Source organism: Centroberyx gerrardi, chromosome 17, assembly GCF_048128805.1.
Source record: "Centroberyx gerrardi isolate f3 chromosome 17, fCenGer3.hap1.cur.20231027, whole genome shotgun sequence".
Classification (NCBI taxonomy): domain Eukaryota; kingdom Metazoa; phylum Chordata; class Actinopteri; order Beryciformes; family Berycidae; genus Centroberyx; species Centroberyx gerrardi.
Window position 1 is genome coordinate 18,737,898 of NC_136013.1, and position 23,899 is coordinate 18,761,796.

The 23,899-nt window shown below is 45.6% G+C and overlaps 1 protein-coding gene across 1 annotated transcript in view; it reads right to left on the reverse strand.

Moving 5' to 3' along the window:
* The window catches only part of dlgap2a (discs, large (Drosophila) homolog-associated protein 2a), a 150,444-nt gene that overhangs the window by 63,497 nt on the left and 63,048 nt on the right, over positions 1-23,899 (reverse strand). Inside the window, exon 3 of the mRNA XM_078289640.1 lies at positions 12,830-12,862. Coding sequence (XP_078145766.1) covers positions 12,830-12,862 — 33 coding nt within the window. The remainder of the gene's footprint in view (positions 1-12,829; positions 12,863-23,899) is intronic.

Genomic DNA, 23,899 nt, shown 5'->3' on the forward strand with positions numbered 1-23,899 from the left:
TCTCCTCCAGCCCGACAGCTTCCAGACAGAAGCTCTCTTGATCAGCCATCAACGTGTTTGTTAAAAAGCTCTCAGTTGTCTGCGCTTGTTCAGTTCTCACTGCTGGACAGTCGCTGTGGATGAGATGGGTTTGAAACCCAGTTGCAGGCGGGGCAGATTAAGTGGCAGCCCCACAGGGGATTTTAACAGTTCGTCGGGGTCCGCTGGCTGCCTCGGGGAAATACCACGCGTTGCATTACCTGTGCACAAGTGCCTGTACAAGCGACAGTGATGGATTGTTTGTTTTCGGGAATCAACGGTAAGTGGGGCAGGTAGCTGGAGTGTGCACAGTTCCAGAGTGATCCCGAATTAAGTATTTTGTTTGCTTAGGCTCCTTTGAAAGCACTCCAGCAGCGCTCGAAGGGAATGACCCTGCTATTACAAAAATGAGCATATTACACATAATATAACAATGACATTGAAATTACTGCTGTTGGAATCATTCGGCATTCACAAAAAACACAAAGCACTCTTAATTCCACCGCTACACGCCTCCCAACGCTCCGTCCAAGACCAAGACCCCGCGGTCACAAGTAATGCGCGTATTGCATTTCAGTGAGACGCGTCCAGTGATGGAGGGCCAGGAGCCGTGGCACGCATCCATCATCCACAGCTCCTGCCACGGAGATTAACCCAAAGTGACCTGCACCGAGGCCGGGGAAGGAATTAGCGTTTCCTGGGGTCCACGTTGAGGACCCAGGGACCGAGCGGCTATGCGGAGCCCTTCAGGGAAGTGTGGCTTTTGGGGTCGGGGGCGGAGTACACGCTATTAACCCCTCTGATCTTGGATTACTGCCATGTAAGACAGACGCTGGTTACCACACAAAAGGGGCTACGGTGTCCGAAGGTTAGCTTGCCACAGGAGGTACAGTGAGCAGCTGTGATTGAACACGGTCAGTGACAACAAAAGCCTCAGACGTTCTTATTCTCAGACACACGGGTCAATTTCCTGGACAAAGAAACCAAATTTGAAACTTTCGCCCAGCTGCGCTCCTTTTGATGAGATTCTCTATCCGGGGCTTTTATCATTAATCTTCGTCTTCAGTCTGAAAACCAGCAATCCCCTGATAGGCACTGTGAGGATTTTTAAAACGCTACCACCAATTCCAAATAAAGACTCGCAAATAACTAACTTCACCAAAACTTGTGTGGGCACAGAAATGGGCAGCGAGCGAATATGCCTCGCTTATGGATGATTCAAATGTTACTGGGCGGTGAGGGGAGGGGGGGCGGCCCAAACACACAAGAGCTGTTGTGTCATAATTGTTGCCGAAAATAATCGCTGTCCCCTGCGGCGTTTCCTGCTGTGAGCATTACTCCTCTCTCCCTTCTTTATGCTCTTTTACGTCTTTGGACGTGTGTCTCCCCCAGAAAACTAGGAAGGGGGGAGCGCGATGCTATTTTTAGCAGCAAAAAAAAAAAAAGAAAAGTGTGTCTCCAGCACGAGGGCTGCACCTCCAAGGCATGCAGACCGTGGCTGTCATGAATGGGAATGAGTGGGAGCGTTAAGGATTTTTGTTTGAAGTGCTCCATATAATTAATAAGGGACGGCGTATTTAACAGAGTGAGAGGGAAAATACGGTGTGTGCAAAGTTGCTGGAAAGCAGGCAAAAGACAGTTCATCAGACACCTGGTGGCATAACAATCGGAAAGTCGGATATCGGCTGAATTATTATGTGAGATGCTGCAGGATGGAGTTTTGTCAGAGGTAATGGCAGACTTGTTTTTTCAGTATCATTCAATTTTCCTGGCTAAACTTTTAGTCCTCCGAGCATACTGTATGTGTGTTATGTTGCAGCAAACTCTTGGACCGACTGTAGGCAATGAATTATGGGCCAGTGGGAAATCTGTCTGACTCGCTCAACTCATTCCGTGTTCACCTGAGCTGCACTGAGGTTAATAGCCAATAGGGCTGCAGATAGAGTGGTCAGTGAAGTACTAAATCCCAGGTTCCTGCACGAATGCTTGTGCATGTACACAGACACATAAGCGCTAACAATGTGAAACATAGCACTTGTGCCTATTACGGGTGATGTGAATGCGCAATATTTACATTGTAATGGGTTTTGAAATGAGCTGGAAGGTTTGCTTATTGTCATTAGGAAAGGGAAGAAAGATGAGAGGAAAACAGATGAAAAAAAAATCCCCTTTATTATCCTGCTGGCTGACATCTTTTCAAGAGCGCTGCATAAGGATCCAATGTCTTTTCCCAGCGCTACTGAGCCAAATCTCTGGCTAAATGAAGAGGTTGCAGTGCATGATAATGTGATTTCGGTGCGAGCTTGTGAACTGGAGAGGAAGAATGCAGAGTGAGAGGTGGTGTCTGGCAATCATATCCGTGAACTGAGTAAGAAAAAACGTTTTGAAATACAAATATCCCCAATGCATTTGCATAGCTGAGGTTCTACTGTAGGATGCCTGTGTTGCATTCATTATCTCCCGCATTTCATGGTGATTCCTTGTCACTGAATTACTGATTGTCAGTCATTCGGGAGGGCACAGGCAACCGAGTCCCTCTGTTATGTAAAGGGATTGCATTCCTCTGCGACCTCGAGCTGCTTGAGCGTATCAAGTCGTAAACAACGCGCCGCTGTAAACTGATGAGCGGTAGAGTATCTGATCCAGCTACAGCTTGTTTTATGAGTTGCTTTGGCAACGCGTGTCAAATGTCAATAAAGTCCATTCGATTGAAACGAAATGAATCCACCCTTCATCCCTCGCCCTATAAAAATCATATGAAAATACAATCCTGGTTAAAAAGGAGATAACTACTCCAGCATGAAAGGTTCAAGAGGTGGAACAATACGTGGAAATTCAGACGGGTGGAAACGGCGACGCTCATGATTCACCCGCGCTGCAGGCCGACACTAGCCATCAGTCATGTACTCTCCCAATCCATTCTTCTGAGTGCACTAAACATAGCAACAGCGTGCTCTCCATACTGCAGCAAGCCAGTGCATCATCACATATCTCTGGCCCTGTCTAACGCTTGGCCGGCCAAGCACCACATCCACGGAGCCTTCATGAATAAAAGCGCGGAAATAAACTGCGATTATTATCAAAAAACGATGTGCCACTTAAGTATGGCGAGTTTGCGGTGCTCTGTAATCAGTAGCATCTCTTATGTGCCATCTGTACGGAAAGCGATGATTAATGTATCTGGAGCGCCTAACATGTGAGCCCATTGATCATATAGGAGAGGCTTGAATGTAGAGAGAGAGGGGCGGAGAAATGAGGGGAAATGATGGCGATGGGGGTTCAGCAGGGGAATAAGGAGCCTTATTACAGCAATTGCTTCTTGTCGCTGGGATATCTGAAGAGTTCACGCCTGGCTGGGTGAAACACACTGAGAGAAGAAAGCTCTACCTTTGCGCCTCTGTGTGTGTGTGTGAGGAGAAAGAGCGAGAGAGAGAGCGAGAGAGCTTGTGGCTCCCACAGGCCACGTTTGGGGTTTTAATAAGGGGCTTTGAAGATAGAGGCAGGGCCCAGAGGGAGAGAAGACCTCAGCACAGAGACAACTGATGACCGCAGCAATGCAACGCACTGGCCACACTCACACAGAGGACAGGACAAAGGCAGGATGGATGGAAGCGAGTGAGAGACAGTGAGTGTTGTGTTTAAAATGGTTTTCCAGCCTAATTCTTTCCACCAGTTATCAGTATACTGAAAATCTCAGTGGATGTTACGTTGTTTTCCTGGTTTGATTGAGTAGAAAAAATATCCAAAAATATCAACTGGGAATAAACTGCCATGCTGTGCAACATAATGTGATGATAAAATGAACCAATCATGGAAAACAACCAGCAGCGATGCAACCACAACCGCGTCAGCCTATGGTCTTCAGTATGGTTTGAACGCTGCATGTTGGCATTGCTGTTGCATGTTAACGACTGGGAGAATGAGAGAGACAGAGAGTGAGAGAATAGGGGAGAGAGAGGAGAGAGAGAGAGAGAGAGAGAGAGAGAGAGAGAGAGAGAGAGAGAGAGAGTGAGAGACAGACAGATGAATAGGTCTTTATAATAGGAAGGAGTGGTGCCCCATTAGAGAGAGAGAAATTCTCCTTTCTGAAACTAAATGTTAACGGTCAATTAGAGAGGCCACTCAGTGTTCCAGTATTGACCCTTCACTGCACTTTTAGAATGTTTGACATCACAGTTTTGATATCGGCCATAAAACTTAAATCAAAATGTGACATTTTTCTTCCTCAGCTGTGAGAATCCTTCATCCTGTTAAAGAGACTAGTACATATCAAAATGATGTACTTTTATGATATGAAATCAGAATTCTACTAGTGCAGTGCCCGTTCGCCCCGCTGCTGCACAGAGCGCTGTGCGCTTGTTTATTCAAAGTTTATTAATATTGAACGTGTCGCGTGTCAAATCAGACACTGCACGTCCTTGGTCCCCAGCAATACACCCGCCAAGTGTGAAGTAGATTAGACGAACGGTTCTCGAGATATGCGAAGGACACACAGACAGACAGAGATTCCTTGCTTTATAGTGTGATATTTGTGATAAAGAATATCCTAGGAGGGTTTAGGCTTTTTGTTTGACATCAGTGGTTGTCTTTCTTGCTGGTTGCTTTGTTGACTGATTGACTGAATCTGCTGAATAAAGACTGAACCCATTCCTGTTGTCAACTCATGGAAACTCCTGTTTCACCAGGCTTTTCTCTAGCTCTTAACCCTTTGTCCAAAAATAAAATGTACCAAAGGGCCTCTCTTCTATCAGTCCACTAATTTAACAAGCTGATGACTAATCCCATTTGCTTGAGAGTTACTTTTTGTACTACCTGCATCACTGGTAATTTGCTCTTTCTGCTTGGCCCTTTTTCAACCCACTGACAAAAATGTCATTATGCTATCCAATTAAAATCCTCCCTTAACATGTCCCTATTGAACTTTAACTTCAATTGGGATATTAAACTTGTAAACTCAAAAATGCATAACATCCTGTCCTGTAACAGGATGGAGAGGAAAATGGAGAGGTTTCATTTGTTTTTCTATACCAGTTAGGGATGGGCCAGAATAGTTGACTAGTAGGTCAACAACCGACTATTTGACTAGGCTTATTGATTTTTTTCTTTTTTTTCATTCTTGACATGGACATATAAATAATTTGATATAAGCCAATAAAGCCTAGATCTATATTTTGATCCCACATACGGCGTATGAATTAAGTATTAAAGTTTCATCATTCATCTAAAATATGTCATCACACAGAAATTGTAAACTAGACAAGGCTGTAGGTCTGTGTTCAACAACAGCATAAAGGAAGAAATAAACCAGAATGATCTTTTACATTTCTTTCTTTTTTCTTAATTAATTTAAGAAGAAACTGATAAGCATTCTTCCTCAAAAAACGCAGAGTTGATGCTTTATCATGATCAAGATAGCCAAGAAATATATTCTTAAGCCTATCCACAGTGCAGCTAATTTAAATATAGGCCTTTCTTGACACAGACTAGTCGACTAATTATTCGAACGACTAGTCGATCTTGAAAAAATTGACTATTGCACATCCCAAATATCAGTATCCGTAACCTCAACCAATATCGACATGATGTTCTATCGGTTCCCACCGCACACCTGCTGCCGATGTCACATTATCAAGCGGAGCGGTCAGCACTTAACCACCATCATCAAATGGGAGTGGACAGCTGAATGATGTCAGCGCCGGGCGCAGAGTGATGACACGTCCCTGAGCCAATTTATGCCGTGGCCCCTGTGAGCTCTCCCAGTAATGGCTTTATTTGCATGCTGAGGGTCAATTGCTCTTGTTATCACCCCCAGAGCCCAATAAAACCACATGAGCTGCCGTGATGTTAGAGGCAGCCGTGAATTCAGAAGCATCGCTCTCATCTTACCGCCTGTTTGCTGCCTCGGAACATGATGCTCATGGGCGATAACGATACAAATATTCAGAGATATATTCATCTGTGAGTCATCCCACTGAAATAACTTACTGAGTTTTTGCCAAAAAAAGCAAGAGCTCTTGCTGTGTGTGTGTGTTTTTTTTTAAATTAGTCATAATTGGGAGCATTCACAAAAAGCTCATCCAAGACCTTCCCCTGAGTTGGTTCAAACTTTCCCCCAATGTTTCTCCTGCTCATCAGTCTTTGCCTGGAGTGATGTCAAGCTTTTTCCCCCTCGCTATCCCAGGCTTGTCTGAGCGAAGCAGCTCCGTGCGCGGTCCCCCGCAGCCATTACAGCCAACCCTGGACAGCTGCTCACCTGGGAGACACACACACACACACACACACACACAGCCTAGGCTCCTATTCTTACCGGCAGCCTGATTGGGAGTGCTGGGCTGTCTCATGCCACATTTGGGAAACAAAATACTGATGTTGGGAGAGAGAGAGAGGGAGAGAGAGCGAGAGAGGGAGAGAGAGAGAAACTACCTCCAACTTGAACTTCTGCTGAGGCTGCTGAGGGTTTCTCACTAACTCTCCCTTGTACAATGTCTGCATCTCTGCCTTCTCATTACTCTAGACACTGATTTTGGCATGCTTGGTGACTGAGAGGCGGGCCGATCGATGGCAGCAGAGAGAGAGAGAGAGAGAGAGAGAGAGAGAGGGAGAGAGAGAGAGAGAGAGAGAGAGAGAGAGAGAGAGAGAGAGAGAGAGAGGTGTTCCATTACAATCTACAATCTCCAGCACAGATTTTTCCCCACACATTTGTCACGCCTGCACCCAAATTGAAGTTAGATTAGATGGCATGTAATACTTGAGGGGGTGCCAGCTATCTGCCACATCTTTCTCCCTGTGGGCTCTTTCATTATACTGCCAGGTAAGATTTTACATGTCATGAGTATCACTCCAAGGCTTTCCCCGAGCCATTAAAAATTCATTGCAAATGTATTGCAACAGTAATACTAAGTGTAAAAATATCAAAGCGAGGGGGGAAATGTAAGAAAAAAATGTGTTGATGGACAATGAGTGGGAGTGTGGTTCTGAGAGTGTGTGTGTGTGTGTGCGTGTGCATGCGTACAAGCGAGCGAGTGAGAGAAAGAAACAGAATGGGGGGTGGAAGAAAGCTGAGAGGGCAACTTTGCTTACTTGATGATAAGCTGCACAAGAGTGACTCTGCCTGCTGCACTTTTCCGTTTCCCGCCTGGTGAAGGGAAAAAAAAAAAAATCGCTCGCCGTTTTAAATAGCATGTTTGCTTAATCCCACTTCACTGGGCGGCTGCGGGCAATCTTCAGATGTTATATTTTCTCCGTGCTCTCTCTGCTCTCTCGCTCTCTTTCTCTCTCAGATGGCTGTTAGTGACACAAAGCTGCTGCTCTGCCATCCTCTCAGACACTAAGCCCCTGAAACGCGGTGAAAGGCGCTGCTGCGTTGCTGGCCGCCCGGCCGCTTGGCTCCTCCGTTATGTACAGTGTGGCGTGTGGAGCACAGCCAGATCTACTGGCACAGGCTAGTAAATCTGTAGCCTCAGATCTAAGGTACTAGAGACACGGCTTCTAAATCTGCAGGCCAAAGGTCTAAGACTATGCCGACTGTACCGTCAACCGCAGAAAAACGTTCCAACCCACTAACATAGGATGCGACAGCTGCAGCTTTGCGGGGATCCAAGCTACTGAAGCCCATAGTTTACCTTGGCTCACGCACTGAGTGGCACAATAAGACATTATGTGGATGTGACTGGAACAGCATTCTGGTTTGTTGCAACACGCTTTTTTTTCTCCTTTTGTATCAAGTGAGATAAGCAGAAACAGAGAGCATGAGGAGACTGCAGCAGCAGAGAGAGCGTTATAAAAGCTGCTGAGCGTCTGTGCTGTGTAGTGCAGGGCATCAGTACTCCCATCACATCTACCATACAAGCCTGCTCTATATTGGACGTTGACCTTGGCCAGCAGCCTGGCACGCGTCCTATCCGTCTAGCCGCCATACAATGTAAATGGGTTTCTGAAAATGAAAAATCCATGCTGCCCAATTCAATATAGGACAGTGTTTCTGGGCACAAGGGGGAATATGCATTAGAGCTTAATGTTATTACCTATAACTCCAACCCCACCCCCTACTCCCCTGGGGAAATGACTTGAGGAAATACAGTGAGGTGGCCTCCTTCAGTGCAAGTAGTCGTCGCCAAGATGCACACGATCCCCTTTCACCATATGAAAATCCCTTTTATTGTTTTATTCAAGTGGTCTCATTCTATCTCCATGCTTCAAGATAGAGGAGTTACGCAACACCACAACTCTACTGAGAGAATTGGCAATGCAGCTGCCATTTGCACTGAAGTAATACAGTGCTTTTTGTGGCCCAGGCAGTGAGTGGAATAAAGAGCTTGGTGCTTAATGGATCACAGACCTGTAACAGTGTTTCCTTTCATTCAGCGGTGGTGGGCACCCATGTAGTCACAGCACCTTGGTTACCAATACATTAATTCAGTAGTGGTGGGGGGGCACCAAGGAAATATGGCACATTATAATACAGCTAGGGATGCAGTGGAGGGTAAACCCACCTACACTCAGTCTTAACCACCTTTTTATGCTGACACAAGTCTTTATGAGGCAAATTCTAAGTATACATCAAGATATACTGATGCAAGTCATATGAGGATAGAGAAAAATGCATAAATTCATGCTTTTCTGAAAGTATGACTTTTTGTTTATACTAAATTGTCTATGAATTCACTGAATATAGCCAAAAAACATATTATGTATATGTATTATAATGTGTAGCACTATTTCCCTGCAAAACACAAACTAAGACAGCACCAATGCTGGAATTAATTACTTTCACACAAATAAGTATCCAATAAACAAAGACATAATAACCAAAACTAAGACTGAAACATGGACAGATGTTGATAGAAACACATAATCACCTAATGCTACCCATAATGCTACCTCTCCAACAAAAAGACATACGTGGGCCTACACCTTTCAGTATTTCAGCCTCACTAATTGGTTGGATGTGTGAGTTCGGCACAGCGTTGGACTGGCAGCGTCGCTCAGGAGTTCAGCTGTTGATTCTGTGCCGGCTTTAGCTCTCACCTCCACTCTCCTCTCTGTCATCTGCTCTCCGCTTCGTGTTCACGTGGCAAACATCTCTTCTCTTGCTCCTCGGTCCGCTCTCTGTCTTCGCCCCGTCATCCCCGCTTGACCTTCTTTCTCCCGTCTCCCTCTCGTCCTCCTCTTCCCTTCCCTCCTCCCTCCATCGGCGGCACCGATGCAGAACGCCCATCAGACATCCGAGGGATGCGTCTGCCCCCTTCCCTCTTTCTTCCCCCCCCCCTCTCTCTCAATCTTTCTCTCTCCCCAGCTGTGAAGTTCAGGGTCTCAGTGAAGGTTTTGTTCATGATAGAATGCCCCTCCTTGCAGTCGTTGAATAAACTGCCCATGCGTCGGCTGAAGGACAAGACTCAAATTTTTGTCTCAAAAAAAACAAAAAAGAGCTGCGATCTCCTTGTCTCCACATGGGAAGTGCAAAATGTGACAGAGTACTTCAGAGTTTGACCGGACTCATTTGAAGGAAATTATGTTTGTGCGCTCTGTAATAATTTCAGTTTGGGGTTTGGAGTCATGGGTTGCCTCTCAAGGTGAATCCAGGCACTTGTTCAGTAATGTTTGTGTCTCAGCTGCGGGACGGACCGAGGAGGCCGTCCTTAAAGTGCCGCCGCCTCCAGTATGAAAGTGATGCTTCCCTGTCCTTGCCCCACAATAGCTCTACTTCAGACCTCCATTTTTCTGCGAGAAGAGTGGCTTACAGACGCAGCTGAGTAATGAATTTTCATTTTTTTCACACTGCTTTCTCGTCTGGCTGGCTTTTTCTCTCTCTCCCGTCCAGAGCCGAGTGCCATCTTGTGGTTTTCACTCAGCAACCCAAGGAGAGGAGGTAACTGGAGTTTCTTTGGATAAATAAACACCTTTAGCTTTTCTGCACTGAGAGTTATCGCAGACAGAATCACCTAAACGCAGAAATTACGGACGTTTTTAGTGATTCAAAGTATTCGCTGCACTTTTTGTTTAACAGATCTGCCTTCAGTATCTCAAGCTCTTGCAGATTCTGTTCTGAATGACAAGCGTCTTCTTTGAGAAGAGCAATGGAGGATGCTGCTGCATGATCGCCACTGTATATTTTTCAATTTTACTCAGCAAGAGATATTATAAAATAACTTGAACGAGCACATTCCCTGCAACTTGACTGGGACATTGTAAAAAAGCTATTTCATTGAAATCCCTTGATTTGCAAATTATCAAAAATTGAAAAAGAAATTGGACGTGTAATTTGGATCCCAACAGGAGACGGCTGTTCATTTTACAGTTAGTAAGTATTCATGTTAGTGGTGAGTGCTGCGGGAAAGCCACTGGTCTGTAAATTCCTCTGATCACTTTTGGCCAGCGTGGGCCAGGCCTGATAATGACCCACAATGCCTCTGGCTCGAGCGGACAAATAGCCTCCCTTGGCGTTGGCCTGCGCAGCACGCTGCTCACTGTGTTTATTTAAAGCAGATAAGTCCTGCCAGCTCTCCCCTCAGAGATTTTGAGGCTTTCAAAACACCACTTGGATGATGTCTGTGTTCGGGCGTTTTATGTATGAGAGCTGAGTGTGTGTGTGGGTGTGTGTGTGTTTGCGTACGTATGAGAGAGGAGGAAAGCGTGAGGGAATGTGCGCACATACATATGAACTGATGCGTGCATTATGCAGCGTCAGGCCTGTTACTGAGAAAACATATATATATATAGCCTAACTCATTACTTGTTACACATTTCAAAGCTAATATGATCACTTCACTTATTATTCCCTGAGAGCAGTAATTCCTTACACCACTTACTTTTCCATAACACCCCCAAAATTGGTGATTACATCCTCTCTTGCCTTCAAAAGTGGGAAAAGTAATACTAAATAATTAATTAGTAATGCCTTAACACCTAACACTTGCATTATGTGGAAGCATCTTTCTTTATGTGTGTGTGTGTGCGTGTGTGTGTGTGCATGTGTGCTGATGTGGGGTGGGAGTGAGGGTCCTAGCGGGGGATGTTACCCCTGGCTCAGCATTCTGTGCAAAGACCAGAAGATAAGATGTGCATGTTTGCAGCTCTCTCTCTCTCTCTCTCTCTCTCTCTCTCTCTCTCTCTCTCTCTCTCTGTCAGGTCAGGGATTACCTGCAGGCAATAAGGCTCCGTTGGCCTTGGAAATGCACTCTACCCTTTTCTGACACTCTTATCATCACACACACACACACACACATATACACACACACATACGTCCTTTCTGTCTCTCTCTTCCTCGAATACATACTGAACACAACCAGTACAACATACGTATACAAGCGCTCTCTCTCTCTCTCTCTCTCTCTCTCTCTCTCTTTCTCTCTCCCTCTCTGTAGGCCAGCAGAAGGTCTAGGGACATCATCTTTCTCCCTGCGGCTCTGTGGCCCCGATGCCCTCTGCAGCATGAAGCAACAGCATGGAGGTGCCTGGGGAGCTCCCTTCTGCCCAGCTACACACACACTTGCACACGCACAATACTGTACACACACACACACACCCACATACACACACACACACACACACACATACATTCCCTCTCCCTCAGGCCTTTCCTCCCCTCCTCTCCTCCCCCAGTCTCTGTGGGAAGGTCACAGGCACACAGTTATCGCGCTCAATTTGATTACGTCTTAATCCAATCAAGCAAAGCAGAGAGAGCACCATTGATTTTTGAGACATGGAATAATGCTTATTGGCCTGAGAGGCACATGGCTGACTCCTGGACAAGGTTAAGTCTTGGGGGGGAGACATCATATCTGTCACTGAGCCTGTCACTGAATGTGTTTATGGCTTTTCTGAATCGACGCCTCTCGGTGCCAGTGAATATTGGCAGCGACAGGCACGTGCCTCAGTCAGGTGAGCCATGGATTACCTTCACAGGTGACATCTGGTCATCTGTTCGATTCGTTGTGTCATGAGATTGTCTGTAAGACGGCGGACGCTCACGCCGAATCCAACTAGACGATTCTGAAGCAGCGGCGCTATATTGAACAGCTACAGCTACTGAGAGGGACGGAAAAGCCGAAAACGATCACCCCACGAAAATCATAATCCATGCAGTTGACGTTTGGATGAGGAATGAAATGGAAAAAGGCTTGTGGGAATGGTTTCCACTTGGAGGCGGTGTCAGTAGCGGCGAGTACAGAACCAAGCTGAAGGGCTAAGCAGCTTTCAGCCATTCAAATATATCTGAAGCTGCACTCTCATGTGCCACACACACACACACACACACACACACACACACACACACACACACACACACATACATGCACATGTGGACAATCCACATGTGGACAAATGTGTAACCATCCCAGCATTTCATGTGATGTGAAGCCATAGCAAGTATGGTTAGGCAGCACTGTGAACACATGTCCTTCAGCCTTCATGCTGTCAATCAATCAAATCAATTCAGTAAGATTGACCTAATGGACCAAGTGCATAAAGATGGTCGCCCCCTGTGATGACATCATTTAGTCTGCCCTCCCCATCCTGCAGCGCATCGTGATGGTTTATAAATGCAGAGCTGTTGTCTGAATGCTTTGCAATGTGGGAAGTGTAATGAAATCAAAACCAGGAGGCCACTGTCTTTACGTGCGTGGTACAATGACATTTTTTTTTTTTAGCCGGAACATGAAACCTATGCTGAGATGGAGACGGAAGAACAGTGTGTCTGCAGTAAAGCGTCGCCCCCGCTCCCCTTCCCACCCCCACCCCACCCCACACAGCACACAACAAGCCGGCAGATGACGACGACAAGAGCTTTTGGGGAACGGCGAGGCCCACTCACCTTCTGGTTCACCACACAGTGTGCACTGTGATTCTAAACAAGGACCAAAGAGAGACAACAGGGGATTAATAGAAGCAACACATATGTGAGTGTCTGTTTGTGTGTGTGTGTGTGTGTGTGTGTGTGTGTGTGTGTGTGGATAAATGTTAGCTGGCTTCTATAATTCCTCTTGATGTTAAAAATGGAAGGACCATTAGTCAAGATTCTGCAGCTCTCTCCCTAAAACATGAACATAAGGCAAGCAGAACAAACAACATGAAAAACAACAAAGCTTGCTTACTCCTAACATCCTCGCAGAGCGGTACCCATGTGCGGCATCATAAAAACCCAGCCACCATGCATAATATGACCATCAGCCACATGCGGCTGCATAAAAAGACAAAACGATGCGGAGACAGGCGTCAAAGAAAAAAAAACCAAAGAAGCCGAAATGAGAAATCATATTGCTTCAATTCATCACTGCCATGTGCCACTGGATGCAGCGTGCCAAAAACAATGAACAAGCAAACCAGGGTGAGGCTCAAAATAGAAATTCAAGTGAAACGGACATTGATTTATGATTGCACACGATCCATCATTTTTATTATTCATATCAGGAATGGCTCTTTGATTGAAAGGGTCATGAATTTAGTTCAAGTTGAAGCCATGTAGGTTTAATGACATACTAGTGCTGTAAGGTTGCACATGCCTTTCGAATGTAACCATGAAACACAAGATACCACTTCCCTTTCTTAAATCGCCCCTCACTCCCATGCAAACACAACAACACAAGGCTTCAAGATGTAAATCAATATATGGGCATTACTGCCTTTCCCAGCAGCTGAAAGTGTCTAGGCAGCATTCAAGAGTGCTTTAAACCAACTCGATTATTAAATGGGTTTGTTTTTAGAGTCAGACACCGGACGTAATGAACAGAATGATGATGAGGGCGAACGTTATGTACTCGGGCCTCGCTTTCACAGACGCTCCCGAAACAGCTGTGTTGTGTCAGCGTTTGTCCCCCTTGACTGGCGTGGCCGTGGCCAAAAGAAGCCATGTTGTTTTTGTTTTTTTTTACCCCAAGGCTCTCTTTCATCTAATCACAGCCAATTAGTGGCGTAATTAGATCAGCGGCAACCTTGGACTCGCTTGTCTCACTGTGGCGAAGAACAGCGAGACTTTGCCGGTTAGAATTCGACATTATGGCCAGGATATACTCGCATGTGTACGTTCATAGGGACACACACGCACATGCACACAAACGCTCCTTCAATCTATGCAGCGCTCCCATCTCTCCCTCCCCCTCCCTCGCTTTCCTCAGTGACCTTGCTCATGGGAGAGCTTGGCAGGCCCACGGATGAATGAAAGAGCACTTTTAAAGGTTTCTTGTCGCTGTCAGTCTGGGCAGGTTGTAATGTGTCACAGCCTTGCCACTCTCTAATCGCAGCGCTGCCTGCTGCTTCTCGCCGGGGCACTGGGGGTGTGTTTGGTTATAGAGTCTGGCTGCTTAAAAACCACAATGAAACAGCATTTTGAGAACATCTTGAGCCCTTAATTTGATGTATTTCCTTTTGAAACAGAATGTAAGGGCGGGGCGAGATCGTTCAAAAGTGTAAACCAATGGGATATCAGTTAGGGAGAGGAAGGGAGTTTAATTTGATGGGAAGGGTGGAGGGGCGGGATTGTTCAAAAGTCTGTGATGGTTTCATTGAATGTTTATTTACGCCTCCTGGTACATGTCACCACTAAAGATTTTCCGTTTTTCAAGAAGTAAAAGTAATGAGGTTTTGATATAAAAATACAAGTATTATAGTTAGAATGATCTAAAAAGGTGAAAAAGTCATTTTTTCAGTATGACTTCTGAGGACTAAATTCCCTCTCTTTTCTAAATAATACAAAAAATAATAAGTGTAGCTCATCAGCCATCAGGTAAACTTCTCTCCATATATCCAACTGAGGCGGCACAGTGCAGCGATCCAGTCCTCTACACTCTTGCTGTGCCTTTTTATAGAGCGATTTCTCTCGCTATCACATTATGCAGCACGCTCACGCCACAGACAGACTGAGAACAATGCAAACACCATACAGTGTTAGAAGACTGTAAAGACTATTCCACTGAGGAACCCAGCTGTTATCGTCACTTTGCAAAAGTAAGTGCACTGCGCTGCAACTTTATTGACAAAGCGAGGAAGTGCTCCGTAATGTTTTTTCTGGATCTCCGCTGTCGCAGCTAAGTGCTAAGGCGCTAATCCAGTGAAGTATTGCTGTGGGTGGGAGGGGATTGAAGGGGGTGGGGGGGGGGTCTTTCGGGTTGAACCACACAAGTGGTGCTGCATGGCCGGCGGCGCAATGGTGGACGGCTGAGGCCTGGAGAGAATTTACTGGTTTAATTAGTCTTTTTTACTTCCCGCTCCCTACAGGATAATTCCACAGAGTCAAGGCAATTGGCTCTATTAGTTTGTCTTGCCTGTTTAAATTTAAAGCACTCTTGAATTTCCCTGTGTGGAGCCCATATTGATCTTGGTCAGCCTGTTTTTACAGTATGGGAGCTGTTCTCATTTGCTTTCCAATTGGAGGTGTAAAGAGGCTGCTGTCAGCTAAATTTATTACAGTTCTTTAGAAGGTACGGGAGAAGGATCTGACGCCGATGTGACACGTATGCCGAACCGTCACCGGGGTTATGGTGACCATGGAGTCACTGTGCTTAAATCGTATGCTCTGTTATTTTTAATCCTTATTAATCCCAAGGAAAAAATTAATTACAAGGGAAAGGGCAACGCAAACCCCAGCAGAGTCCTAGTCCAAATGTCACGTGAAATGTCATATTGGCAGTGTAAAGAAACAGTACATCCTAAAAGCAAACACTCACAACAAGGGATCCGTCCTATGGCCTTTTCAGCAGGTGAAACCAAGGCCAAGTGGAGAGGTCTTGTATTTACACTGCCTAACATGCTGCAAAAGGTTTCCAAGCAACTGCCTGCGTTGCACAATCATCTCATATGAGGAGAAAATAGATTGGGGGGAAGAGAGAAAGGGAAGCAGAGAAGACACATTCGAGGAAGGCCAGACACCAAGAGGCAGAGAGAGATCCACTGACAGAATTAGTTAACATCAAGCCAAACGCTCCATAGTTTATCGATACTGTCTTTATCACATTTCATGGGGGAGGCATCAATACCTGTCTATACAATAACGCTAAGTAATGGATGAGGGTGTAGCTAATCAAATCGGGACCATATTTAACTTCTTGTCCAGTCGAAAGCCACAAAAGATGGCTTCCAATTAAACATCAGTCTATTTCAGCGTGCCAGTTTCAGTTCGCGTGCTCCTCTTTCAAAACTAGAGCAAAGCCGGATGGATGCTGACACAGGAGCGCACAAGGGTCCGCCGTGTCCCCTGGTACCAGCCCGTCTCCAAACACAACATACAAGGAGAGCAAACCCTTAGCCTTGATCTACTAATGTATTCATCCATAATTAAAGCCTTCATTTCCATATCAGCACAGCTCACTCACACCTTCCCTGTTGGCTGATCTCTCTCTGTCTCTCTCTCTCTCTACAGTTCATGATGTGTGAGAGGTACAGGTGCTAATTAGCTGGCGCTAGGACTGTTCTTGGCTTTTTCACAGGAATGCTCCGTCTCCGAGAAACACACAAGGTTATATAAAGACGGGGGGGGAGACGGGGAGATGGGGCATGAAAAGTGTGCAGCGTGATACCAGAGGTGCGAGGACATGAAAACTTTGTTCGGGGGAGTTGCTGCATTTCTCCAAGATTTGAGATTTTCTCCGAAGAACGGTGGCTAGCTTAAGCAGTGTTTGTTTGTTCTGAGCTTGGCGGCACACGGACGGCGAAGCTCAAGTCAAATAAAGGCTTGTTTATCGGGACGATCGCGTCGATAGGTAGTCAATAAAGGGGAAGTACACAGGTCACACAGATGTGCACCGACACACACGCACAGACATGAACACACACGTGCGCACGAACAGACAGACGACTCTGCAGCACGCAGACACGCACAAACAAATCGCAGGTAACTAGGCCTGTGCCCACAGGAAAATTTCATAGTACCATTATCTTGGTCAAAATTATCTTGATATATGATATTAGGCCGATAATTATTAAAGAGTAACTAAACCCCAAACCCAAATCTGTGGTGAAGCCTGACACCTGATGTTGAAAAGAAGGGTACTGAACTGGCCATCTGCTATTGGCTGGTCTTTGGTGCCAGGTGATCTCAGCACCTGTTGTACTCTATAGAAGGTGACATCACCTGGCGCCAAAGACCAGCCAATAGCAGATTCAGTACCCTACTTTTCGCCATTAGGTGTCAGTACTGTAATATGCTTCAATTACTTAAAAACTAATTTATCATACCAATGACAAGACATTTCTCTTTTTTAAACACGTTTTAATGTAAGACTAAAATATTTATGTAAAATAATGACTTTTTGCGTTCAGCCTCCCAAGAAGTCGGCAGTTATTGCGGTGGTCATGGTAGTGAAGTGAATACGCAAGTTCAATCAGGAAGACTACCTAAAACCACCCACCTCTCTCTAGTTTCATTCATGCTTTCTCTTTATCCAATCAGAGTTGGCAAACACTTTCCCTCTTTTTCCAGAGAACCAATCAGATTTAGCCGCCACTTTCCCTCTCTTTTTCACAGAGCCAATCGTCTAAGTGACCGGGACCCACGTCACCTACTGTGCTACTCACAGAACTATGCTGCATGCTGCTGTCATTCCAGTCGCTGTCGCAGTAATAAAAATTAGGTCCGGTGTTATAACCGTTATTGTTTTTTACTGCGATATATATACAGTACATCTAATACTGGTTATTGTCTCATCCCTACAGGCCACACAAGCACAACACACTCACTTGCCCTCAGCTTCTAACCTCATCTATGCGGACGACCATTGATTTGAGTTTACCTTCCCCTTCACTGGCACCATCCGTCTTCAGCGGGGGCCCCCATGGGTGCACGCTGCCTCCCCCCGGAGCTGATCTAGCACTTCTCAGAGTAGACGCTGTGCCGGGGAACTCATCAGCCCGGCAGTATAAGCCCTGCCTGCCTGTTCGGGGGCTAATTACACCACATTGTCACACACGTTCACACCGGAAGTTGCGTATTATCCTGGCAGTGTACATGAACAAGCAAGCACACACACACGGGTATGCATATACATGTACGCAACACATGCAGTTCCCATAGTACTTTATGGGGTCAAGTGCTATGAATCACAGACTCTAGGGTCTTCAGTTTTACAATCATACTGAGAGGCTTGAATGAATGAATGTGAAGTGTTTACAAGGAAGAAGACATTTATGTCAGTGGCGGCACATAGTCAGAGCACAATACTGTACAATTAATGTTTGTATTGTGTATACTTAACTTGTTATGTAACTAAAATGTATCACGTCAAGGGGTAAAACATAATACTAAATGGTAATGTGATGGCCTAAGACTAACGGCATTTGTCATCCTATATGTGGTCATGATTGTTCATTCATTCAAATTCAAACTTTTTTGTACCGTGAGGGAAATCACAAGAAGCAACAAGAAAATAAAAGCACGGTAAAACACAGAATAAATCAACGCAGCATATTCCATAGAGACCAACGTCAGTTCATAAGGCCAGACAGGGAGTCAACAGCTCAACATAATGCAATAAAGAGCTGCTTATTGCCCACGGTATTGGTAATATTCCCTGCATCTTGCAAGGGACACAGCAGGTTTCCGAGATCAAACAGCAAGTGTTTGAAACGGAGCCAGCACTCGTGTGTTCTTGGAAGTGTTGAAGACGTCACGAGAACAGCTTTACTGCTGCGTGAGCTCCAAACCAAGGTGCATCGGAACAAATGGTTAAAAAGGCTTTTTAGTCGCCTCCTGTGGCTGTGCGCACAAGAAGCAGAGCGGTGGGCGGTTTGGTGTGACGCTAGTGCAGGGATCTAAGCGCGACCTTCACTTACAGACAATCACTGTCATTCTGCGGCTAGTAAAAAGCCGTCACACGTCAAGAAGCATCCCCCATCTATTCAGGAAATCTGTGTGTGTGTGTGTGTGTGTGTGCCTCTCTGTGTGGGTGTGAGGCCATTAAGGCTGGAGGCTAAATAGTGTGTAAGCAAAACACTGCTCTTTGGACTATTGTAGCTGCTGAGAATTTCTTTGAATTGCTGTTTTGCTTTTGTGTTTGCGAGTGACGAATGTTTATTTCTGTACAATGAATTTGGTACAATAGATGGATGACTGCTGCCGCGGAACACTCTGTCTTGTTAGAAGATAACGGATACACAGCTTCATTGGCACTTACAGTAAGAGGTACGGTGGAGGTGTGTGTGTGTGTGTGTGTGTGTGTGTGTGTGTAAAACATAGCTAGGCGTCTCCAGGATGGTTAGGTAACGGGGACTGCGGTCGGCTGCGGGACTAAAGTAGCCCTCCTTTGGGACAAGGAAGCCATTCTCACCCCACTATCACATACACTACTAGCACACGTGTGCTTTCCATCATGTGAACATGGGTAGGCAGAAATCACATAGGAAATGGACTGTTGAGAGAAAAACAGTGAAATTATTCTCTCTCTGTAAAAAAAAATGGCGCTCTATGGTGTTCTTCCTTGCTAGTGTGAATTGTATTTTACTGTGAAGGGATTTACAGCTACAGCCCATAATAAACCCAAAGGAAGCAGCTGATACCTGCCAGTCCTTTATGTGGTCAGATGTGCCGTGTATTTTATATCTGTATATGTACTCTTTATCTTTTATTTTTATATTTTAGTGGGTGTGGCTACTAACTCACCACTCACTGTGTCAAAATGGCATCAGCTATGCATTGGCCTAGTGAAATCAGTCATTGTTTCCAACTAACTGCATAGTATGTATTATGTATACAGTATATGCATATACAGTACATATGCATATGGATATGCATATGCATATGCATGTACATTAAATGAGTATGCATATATGTACTGTATGTGTGTTAGTGTCTGCAGGCATGTGTGTTTGTGCATGCGTGCACACTGTGTATTAGGGGGTGGGTGGGCACACTGTGTTCACACTGTGTTTTGCTCCGACACGTGAAGCAACATTTCGTTTAACAGTTTGTTTCCCACGTCGGTCCCTGAGCGCCACTCAGTCCCACACTGAACAGCCTGGTTGTACCAAGGGGAGGCAAAACACAGACAGAGGGAGGATGGGAGGGATGGATTTGGGAGGATGACAGGAAGGGGGAAGGGGGGGGAGGGTTTGAGGTAAAACGTCCCATCTTTTCTCCATCAACCCCAAGGGCCCCGGCTCAGATTTATAGGTGGTGCCTATCACCTCCTGGGAGGTGAGGGAGATAAATATTTTAGGGAGGAGGAGAGCGAGGGGTGGATGCGGGTCCTGAGACAGTAGGGAAGTGAGTCTGAGGGAAAAGAGGGGTGGGTGGGTGTGATAGAGAAGGGCAAAAGTAGGGTGGGATAGAGAGAAAAGGAGCGAGGGGCAAAGAAAAAGAGAGAGGTGTAAAGAAAGAGAGGAAGAGAGAGAGAGAGACCTGTGTGGAGAGGATATTGATGGCCTCCTTCACGCCCCAGCAGCCCTCTGTCTTATTGGAGCATCTATCAGGAGCGCTCGCCCCGTGGACGGCCGCATCGACGGCGACTGACGGAGGGGACTCTAGCCTCGCTCCCTGCCTCCGCCCACCAGTGGCACTTCCTTCCCTCTCTTCTTCTTCTTTCCCTACACCTCTGCCTCTTACTTGCTCGCTCCATCCTCCACCCTCCCTTTCCTCCCTTATCTGAATGGAGTTGTGCGCAAAATCAGATCTAACAAAACCTCATCTGGTGTGTGTGTGTGTTTGTGTTCACGTGTGTGTGTGTGTGTGTGAGTGAAAAATAGACTGAAGATAGGGTCGTAAGGGCAGCTAGAGTCTGCGAGGATTGTGAAAATAAAAGACAACATCTGAGTCAGAGACAGCTATCTATCACTGCCCGCTATGTGTCGAAGGTCAGCTGATGTCAGAGTGTGATGGAGCTGTAACAGTTAAAGTTAAAGGCCTGGGCTAGAAGTCAGTTGCAGGTTCAAAGTCAGTCGCTCATCATCCCAGATTTCACCCAAGTGTAAATCATATATTGGTTTGAGTGAGATGTATGTCTGTGTATTATGTATTATGATAGATAGCCTTGACACCTAAGAATCAATTATGTTAGGGCTTCGGTCTATTCACGTTTAATTTAACCCACCCATGTTAAAGGTGCTATGTATAGCATTTTAACATCAATAAATCATTACTACATTCATTTTGAGACATTTGTATAATTAAACAAATGAGATCATCACTATGAAGACTGGCAGTCTCTACACTGCATTTTACATTGTTTGCCACCAGGTATTCGCAAGAAATCTGTTGCCTCTCTTCATGGCACAAAACTGGAAGAGAGCGCCGTTCTTCCAGGGCAATCGGAGCTAAACATTTCACAGTTTCTCACAGTGGCAGATGGTGGAACGAGTGAAAGGGCTGTGGAAAAATCACTCGGGTGGGAAAAAAAAACAATGTTTATCCTCTTCAGTAAAGTAAAAGAGAAAACCTTTGACTGAAGAAGCAAAGATCTTCAATGCTACAGAAATGTGTAATATTGAGAAACATTAGCGCTAACAATACCAGTGATGTGAGATAGAGGCTACCAACTGTCTCAACTCTGGTCTCATTTGTTTACAGTAATTACACCAACGTATCACAATTCATTTGACAATGATATATTGATATTTAAAAATGCTACAGGTAGCATCTTTAACTGGAATTGTAATAATTGAGCATTCATTCCTAACAGTGTTTTTTCTAGGTGGGATATAAGAACTGCTTTTATGGCATCAGTCATCAGTGTTTGAATTGCAAAAAAAAAAAAATCTATTTCCTGAATTGATAGAAACAAGAGTGGATTGACCTCAACCCTGCACAGCACTACTGTATGTTTCAGTGACTCGTCCTGGTAAATGCTACAGCAGCATCCCTTCCCCCAAGAAAGGCAAATCCAGTTTTTTTTTTAATCTACAAATCCTACTTCCACATAAAGAAATCATTAAGACTTGCCCGTAGGTATAAATGTAATGAATTGAACAAGTCAAATCAGAAGTTGATAACCCATAACAGTTATTATTATGAATCGATAAATGTAATCACTGGCAGAGCTCTATTGCAGCCCATTGCCTCCTACATGAGTACGGTATTGTGCTCAATAACAATGGACAAAGATACGGAAAGCAGGCTCCGTCATGCATGAAAGTAATCAGCAAGGTCAGTGACAATGGTACCGGGGCTACTGTCTATCTCTCGCTTTCACTCAGGCATTTCACTTTTTGTTGATACAAAGCGAACAAGACATACAGAAAGGATGGAGTGGGAGACAGGGGGAAAAAACACAGAGTGGGAAGTGTGGTGTGTATATGTGTGTGCGTGTGTGTGTGTGTGTGTGTTTCTCTGACTCGCTCACCTCGAGCACTTTTTCAAGTTTCAAGTGGATCGCCTCTCAGCTAGATCGATGCGCCCCTCCATCCGCCACCAAGCACACAATGCAAAAAAAATGTCCATCTTAACAAGCCATTTAGTCTCATATTCAGTCTTAAGATCTTAGACAACAAGGCAGAATAAAGCAGATCACTCCACTAGCAGCAAGCATCAAGAAAATGACACACAATTGATTTGCACTGGAAACAAGTGACATCATCTCACCTCATTGGCAGATTTTTTCACTTTTCACAATGAGATTTTGAGACTCAACACTAGACCAAAATGACTTGTTAAGATAGATATTGTCTTGCAGTGCAAAGCCAAACCCAATTCCCTCCCGCACACACACATTCTCATGTGCCCAGACCTGGCAAGGGGGTAGAAGGGTGTATATGTGTGTGTGTGTGTGTGTGTGTGTGTGTGTGTGTGTGTGTCTGATTCAGAAGCAATGGCACAGTGTCACCACAGTCATCAATCTACCCACTCTCCCTGAGGATGATGTCATTGGCACTGGGCCTGGCTGGTGGCCCACTGGACTGAAGGGACCAACTCTCATTATCTCCCATCCAGATTTATAGGGCTTCCATACTCATATTTCACACTGAGGGACATGGAGGGGACAGAGGGAGAAAGGGAGAGAGGGAGAGAGAGAGAGAGAGAGAGAGAGAGAGAGAGAGAGAGAGAGAGAGAGAGGAGAAAGAGAGACTGAGAGCATTCGCTGATAAATCACCCCGCCTGACTATTCACTCTTTAAAGAAAACTCTTGTGGCTATCAACACTCTCGGCATCAGATATCAAGGGGTGTATGTGTGTGTGTGTGTGTGTGTGTGTGTGTGTGTGTGTGTGTGTGTGTGCATGCGGTATGTCTCCTTAGACACCATATGCTGTCATCAGAGACAGAAACACAATTCATTTTGCAAAAACTCCCACTGTGGAGACATCCGTTGCGAGGACATGCCGTTAGATTTCTCTACTCCTTTCTCTCTTTCCCTCTCGCACTCTCACAAACCACCTACACAGTTGACCACCCACGCAGAGCAGCCCACGACCCCCTACCGCAAACGCACACACACACACACACACACACACACACACACACACACACACACACTACTTATGCACCCAACCGCTCACTCACCCACAAACCCACCATCTCGCCAATTCCACCACATCAAAAAGAACTTCAAACAGCCAAACTCTCCATGTTCTGGATGCAGATGTAACTGATTAACTTGGCAAGGCTGATCAACAGCCCCCCCTCCCCTCCCCCCCTTTCTCCTCCTCCACCCCTCATCCCTCTCTCTGTCTCTTTCTGTGTCACCATAATGTCACAACATTGTTCCATGTGATCGGGTGTCTGTGTAATGATGAACGATTGGCAGCCGGCATCTCCGCCGCAGCAGCCTTCGACGGCTGCACACCTGCTGCTTTTGGCCCAGCCTCCCACGTCTGGGAACGCTACACAGTACAGATGTATGAGCCTGTGTGTGTCTATGTGTGTGTGTGTGTGTGTGTGTGCTGTATGAGTACTGTCCAGGGTATTGCATTATGCTCCATCTCCTACAATGGGCCTAATGGGCCATGAGGAGAAACCAGAGCAAGCAG